The 6,118-nt window shown below is 53.6% G+C and overlaps 1 protein-coding gene across 1 annotated transcript in view; it reads left to right on the top strand.

Moving 5' to 3' along the window:
* The first annotated feature begins 350 nt into the window (after nucleotides 1-350).
* Nucleotides 351-6,118, top strand: part of CNGB1 (cyclic nucleotide gated channel subunit beta 1) — a 65,881-nt gene continuing 60,113 nt past the window's right edge. The window contains exons 1-6 of the mRNA XM_070261891.1: nucleotides 351-421; nucleotides 945-1,102; nucleotides 2,212-2,396; nucleotides 4,743-4,800; nucleotides 5,099-5,171; nucleotides 5,968-6,085. Coding sequence (XP_070117992.1) covers nucleotides 2,220-2,396; nucleotides 4,743-4,800; nucleotides 5,099-5,171; nucleotides 5,968-6,085 — 426 coding nt within the window. The 5' untranslated portion in view covers nucleotides 351-421; nucleotides 945-1,102; nucleotides 2,212-2,219. The remainder of the gene's footprint in view (nucleotides 422-944; nucleotides 1,103-2,211; nucleotides 2,397-4,742; nucleotides 4,801-5,098; nucleotides 5,172-5,967; nucleotides 6,086-6,118) is intronic.

Here is a 6,118-nt window from a genome sequence, read left to right as displayed (position 1 = left end):
AGTGGCAGGGGGAAGGCAACTCCTGGCTGGTGGTCAGCATCTGAGCAGGTAACTCAGGATGACGTGGGGGCTTGGTGGGACCCCCGATCGGATCCCCATGCTCTCCTTCTAGCAAGATGTTTAGACAAGGAGGACCGGGCAAGGCTGGGAAAGCTGGGGCTTCCTCTCCCACTGTAGGGCTCAAATCTTAGTGTGCATCAGAATCTTCAGGGCAGCTTGTGCAATGCAGGTTCCAGGTCCCCTTGGGGGTTGGGAGGGGCCTAGGAATCCGTATTTTCACCAGCTTCCCAGACGATTCTGAAAAAGCTGGCAGTCCAAGCGCCACAATTGCCCTGGGCTGCCCCTTTCAGAGCCCCCTTCCCGCCTGAGCCTACCGCAACGTGGAGTCGGCAAGGACACGGCAAAAAGGGAGGAGGCACCTGTAAGCATTTCCATCCAGGAAAAAATGGCTGGGTCTAGGGGAAGAAGAAAAATTGGGCATGGGGAAGGCTTCCCTGGTCATTTCTAGAAGGTTCAGAAACACGGGCAGAATTGCTGCTGGCTGGGAAAGGGTTTGCAGGACTGGCCTGCAGAAGAAGCCGACCCCGGGCAAATGTCAGCACCACCAAGGGTCCATGTGGGACGTCTGGAGTCAGGCAGACCTGAGCATAAATTCGGCTTGGCCACTTACTGGCTGTGTCACTTTGGGCAAGTCTACTGACCTCTCTGTGCCTCCATTTCCTTAGCTGTATAGTGGTGATGAAAACTTATGCTGCTAGGGCCAGGTGGGAGGTAGTGAGAGCGAGGTTGAGTGTGGTTGATCATGGGTGGAGAGCACTGAGCTCAGATGGGGCTCGTGGGGCTGCCTGTGGCCGGCTGGGGTCGGTGGAAACTGCCATCCTAAACATGTGACCTTGGGCTCTCCTGACCTTGGTATTCACTCTGTCTATACCCGCACCCAACAGGGAAATGGAAGACCAGAGTGGTCATGTCTGGCCCAAGTTGACATTTTTGGAGGCTGAGCCAGGAATGTGATGCCCCACCCAGAGCTCTGCTTCTCACCACAGCCTCTCACAGGAAGGGCTGGGCTTCTGAGGCCAAAGCGGGGACAGAAGTCAGAGCTGTGAGTAGAAGGGCAGGCAGCGGGCCCGGGGCTGCGGGGAGCTGGGCAAGGGGCAGGATCCTGGGCCCCGTGCCTGCCCTTTTCAGCCTGGGGCCAGGGTCCTTGGCAGGGGAGGGACAGAGAAGCACTCACCAATGCCTTGGTTGCCTGTGGCTGGGGAGGGATGGGGGGCACACTGTGCTGGGCACTGCCTCCAAAGGGCCCCTCCAGGGCTGGGAGTTTGCACCATTCATCTGGGTGGTGCCTGCTGGGCAACGCTGTCCCACAGGGATTTCATCATAAGGGCAGGCTCTCCCCATCCCAGAAGAGGAATGATGCCAGAAACTGAACCCCTACACCGTAGGGCTGATATATCACAGTAAACCATGAAAAAGGGGTGTGACTGTCATTTTATCTTAATTTTTAAATCATAAAAATAAGTTAATTTTATCTCATGTTAAAACAGATTTTCCATTCACATGTTACTTAGGAGGTATTTTTAAAAATTTATAATGGGAGGATGCTGAAAAAGGTATCCCACAATAAGCATTTTTGCTTGACACCAAATAATAGTCACAGTCAACATTTATTGAGCTCTCAGGGTGTGCCAGTCGCTGTTCTCATCAGTTTGTTTTATCCTCGCACTCACCCGGCAAGGTAGGTACCATTAACATCCCCATTTAACAGAGGAGCCAATGGAGGCATGGAGAGTTTAACTGATGTGCTTGTGACTGGAGTCCAGAGCGTGCACCTCTTTCCATGTTAGTTCAAATAGATCTACTTGTTAAAAATGGCTCCATAATATTCCATTATTGGGAATATTGCAGTTTATTTATTAGATGCCCCTCTTACAGATGAGCCTTTAGGTACTTTCCAATAACCGGTCTCCTATTAGTGGTTATTTGGATCTTTGGCTATAACACTATTGTGACCAACCTTTTTATACACGTATGTTTGTGGACTCGAGTATTTCTATAAGGAATACCTGGAGGTATAAGCATCTTTTTAGATACAAAATATTTTTAAAGATGATGAGAGAAAGGGGAATATGTAACCCACAAATGTGGCCCCAAAATGGCGGCAGCAACTGTGAGCACTCTGGGGAGACCTAAGGACTCTGCCCCTTACAGGTGCCAGGATGTTGGGCTGGGTCCAGAAGGTGCTGCCTCAGCCTCCAGCGACCCCTCAGAAGACCAAGATGGAGCGGGAGGAGCGGGAAGAACCAGAGTCCGAGCTGGAGCTGGAGACGGGGCGAGAACCAGAGCGGGAGCCGGAAGCAGCCCCTGAGGAGGCCGAGCTAGGGGGCGAGTCCCTGGTGAGAGGCGGAGGGTGAAGGAGGGCATCCTGGCTGGCTGCTTGGGGAAGTCCCAGCTTGGGTTGGCTGCCCCCAGGGACCTTCCACAACAGAGAAAGCTGGAGCCGGAAGGAGACGTGGAGGTCACCCCGTTCTGTAAAAGGCTGGATAGTAAACATTTCAGGCTTTGTGAGTCAGGCCATCTCTGTTAATTACTCAACTCCGTCACTGTAACATGAAAATAGCCATGGACAACACGTAAACGAATGCGCATGGTTGTGTTCCTATAAGACTTTGTGAATCTGTGAGGTAACCAGGCATACTGCTCCATTTGGTTGGCGTTCGTTTTGCAGAAAGACTTTCTTGATGAAGGAGGTAGGATGTGATATACATTCTGGTGCACACTGCTTACTCATTGTGGGCCAGTGACAGTTTGCAGGCTCCCACGGGCTCATGGACCACACTCTGAGCAGCACTGCTCTAGAGCTTTCCTCTGAGCACATCGAAACCTGCCAGTTCTGCATCTCATTCATTCAGGAGGCTGATGACAGCTAACCCAGAAGCTGGATTCAACAGATTTGATTCAGCTTCTAAGGGATGCCGGGCCTGTGTGCAGCGCTGGGAGCACAGTGCTGAATAAGGCACCACCCCAGGGGGTCAGCAGGCGAGTCTCAGGCAGGTCATTCTCCCAGGAGACAGAGGTGATGAGGGAATGCGGTGAGCTCCAACATTGGCCTCGGCTCTACCCTTCTGGGAGGGCCAAATAAGGGTACCAGACTGGGTACCGTGGGGCCTCAGAGGAGGGAGAGAATCGTCTTAAGTGTGGAGATTGGAAGCTGGTAGGGGAGTGCTTCTGGGCGCATGGCCTGGGCTGAGTCGTAAGTGGGGGAGATGGAGAGCTGGCGCACTCCCGGCAGGGGAAAGGCTGCTCCTCGGTGGTGCAGGGTGTGCTTAGGAAGCAGTGAGCTGCCCAGGTCTAGGGTTTGTGTGCATGTGCTTGTGTCCTTAGTGGGAGGTTTGTGCACACATATGTGCCGGCAAATTGCATGTGCACAAATGCACCCATGCGTATTTACATGTGTGTATGCACACCAAATATACACATATATGTTATGTGTCTGTGCACATGCATCAGATTTATAGCGTGTATAAATGTGTGCACATACACATGTTTTAGAGTCTGTGAATGTATTCATGTGTTTGTACATGTACGTACATGTTTGTGTTTCTGTGTGTGAATGGACATAGTTGTATGTGTCTATATGTTTGTATATATATGTATTTTGTGCATCTGTGCACAGATGCTCATGTATATGTGTTCAGATGTGGAACTTTATGTGTATGTATGTATGTGCATGTATGTGAATACATGTGCATGTATGTGGTTATGTACTTTTGTGCGTCTGTGTAGTGTGTTCATCTATCTGTGTGTTTGTGCTGATGTGCACATGAAATGATATATTCATGAGTACATTTGTGTATCAATGCAAGTATGCATGTGTATGTGTGTACATGCCTGTGTTTATGTGACTGAGCACATACATATGTGTATACATATCGGTGCCTGTGTATATCTGCAAATGTATGTGCACACACATGCACATGTTTGTGTGTCTGCACACGTGCAGGTATTTGCATATGTATACGCACGTGTTTGCACATACCTGCAGACATACCTGCCAAAGCATATGAACATGTGCTTTGTGTCTTGCATGTACATGTGTATGCATGGGCAGGTGCACTTATTTTGTGTCTGTGCACGTATGCATGTGTGTATACACACGTGTCTGTGTGTCGCTGTGTGTATGTCTATGTGCTCATGTGTGTTTGTGCATGTATGTGAGTGTGCACATGCCAGTGCATCTGTGTGCACGTGCATGTTTGTCTGTACATGTGCATATGTGCACACAGCAGCAGGAGGTACATCTGTAGAGGTAGACAGGACAGAGGCTGGACACCACTCGGCTGCTGGAGGGGAGTAGGAAGTTTGGCCCCGCGGCAGAGGGAGAGCTCTGTGGCTCTGGGTGTGGGGTGGGCTCCTCTCCCCTCCTCTTCCCCTCAGCTTGCTCCAAGCCTTCATAACTCTCTCTAACATTCCTCCCTCTTCTCAGGCTACTGAAGTGGGGCAACTTCCTGGGGGATGTGATAGGCCTGGGGGCCACCTTTTGGGAGGAGTGTGAGCGCCCAGGCCTGGATGAGGGGCCCTGGGGCTGGGAGGGTTTACAGAGACGACTGTGAAAATAGAGTTATTTGGTGCTGTGGCGGTGGGGTGGGGGGCGCGTCCCTTGTGGGTGGGTCAGGGGCTGACCCTGCCTCAACCAGGCTGGTCTTGCTGCTGGCTTACATGGTCCTGTTCGAACCCTCCAGCCACCTGAGGAGCCATTCAAGGGGCAGGAAGTGGCTGCAGCTGGCCCCTCGCTGCAGGGTGAGTGCTGGAAGCCCCAGCTGGGCTGGTGGGGTCAGGCGGTGGGAAGGGGCTGCCTTCTCCCTGCAGAGCCTTGCAGGCAAGGCTGGCAGGCCCACTTCACAGATGAAGAAACTGAGGCTCGGAGAAGCTCAGGATGGGCTCCTGGGCCCCTTTTAGCTGAGCTGAGCTGGGACCCTGGCCTTCTGACCCCTTTGGGGTTCTCCGCTCTACCCTGCTTCTGACTTGTCCTCCCCAGCAGGTTAGAAATGGGCTTCTCTGAGGCTCCAGATCTAAAGTATGAGAAACTCTTTTCTAGAAACCCAGGAGGCTGCCCCTACTCTGCCCACATCCCTCCAGGCCCAGGTCGCTGTGGTTCCTGAAGCAAACAGGTACCACCCCACCCTGCCCTCTCCTCAGGGCCAGCCTCCGCCCCCAAGCTAGGGAACCACCGGGCGTGGGGACCAGCACAGCTCTCAGGTCTGTGGTCATTCCCAGGCCAAGGCCTGCAGCAGCGTGGAAATTGGCTGAAGGGAGCTCCAGGCAGAGGATGGGGGTCCCCTGGGCCACATGGACAACATGACCAAGAGAAGCAGAGGGTGGGGGCCAGCGGTTTCTCAGTGCTTGGGTGAAATGCGGGTCCAGCGTGGCCAGAGCTTCTGATTTTCCCAACGAAGCCAGAAACCCAGACTTTGACATGAAGTCTCCCAGTTAACTCAAACATTTTGGACCAGTGGTGCTTGTCCAAGCGAGCATGTCCGTGGGTGGCTGGCCTCAGGCAATGAGTCTGTGACCCTCATAATTAGGCCGACCAGCCTCAGTCACAGGAGACGCCCCACAGGAAACCCTCAACCCTTGGGGAGGACAAGGCATGTGCCAAGTGCAGGACGGGGACCCCCTGGAGCCAGGCTAAGGGGGAGGCAGGAGGATGGAGAGAACTCAGCTGCTCTGAACTGAGCATCTGATGGGGGTGGGCCCAGGTTGGCACGGGGCATGCCTGGCCTCCAGGGTTGGTGTCCCCCATTTCCCAGAGAGGCTCATGGGGGAAGTGACGTGTCTGAAGTCTCACAGTGGGGAGATAGAGGTTTGGGATTCAAATCTAGTTCTTCAGGACGTGGTAGACGGCCGCTCAGACCAGGGAGGGGCTGGGGAGATTGAGAACAGCCCAGTGTCTCTGTCCCTTGGCAGTCCCAGCGGCCAGGTGCTGACCTGGCTCAGGAAGGGCATGGAGAAGGTCGTCCCGCAGCCGGTCTACAGTGGCAGGCCAGCCCAGAACACTGCTGCTGGACTGGAGGGCCCGGCTCAGGTACTGCTGGGCCCGGGAGCTGAGGCGGGGCGG

This window comes from Equus caballus, chromosome 3, assembly GCF_041296265.1.
Source record: "Equus caballus isolate H_3958 breed thoroughbred chromosome 3, TB-T2T, whole genome shotgun sequence".
In the NCBI taxonomy this organism is placed as follows: domain Eukaryota; kingdom Metazoa; phylum Chordata; class Mammalia; order Perissodactyla; family Equidae; genus Equus; species Equus caballus.
This window is presented reverse-complemented; position numbering and strand designations above follow the sequence as displayed.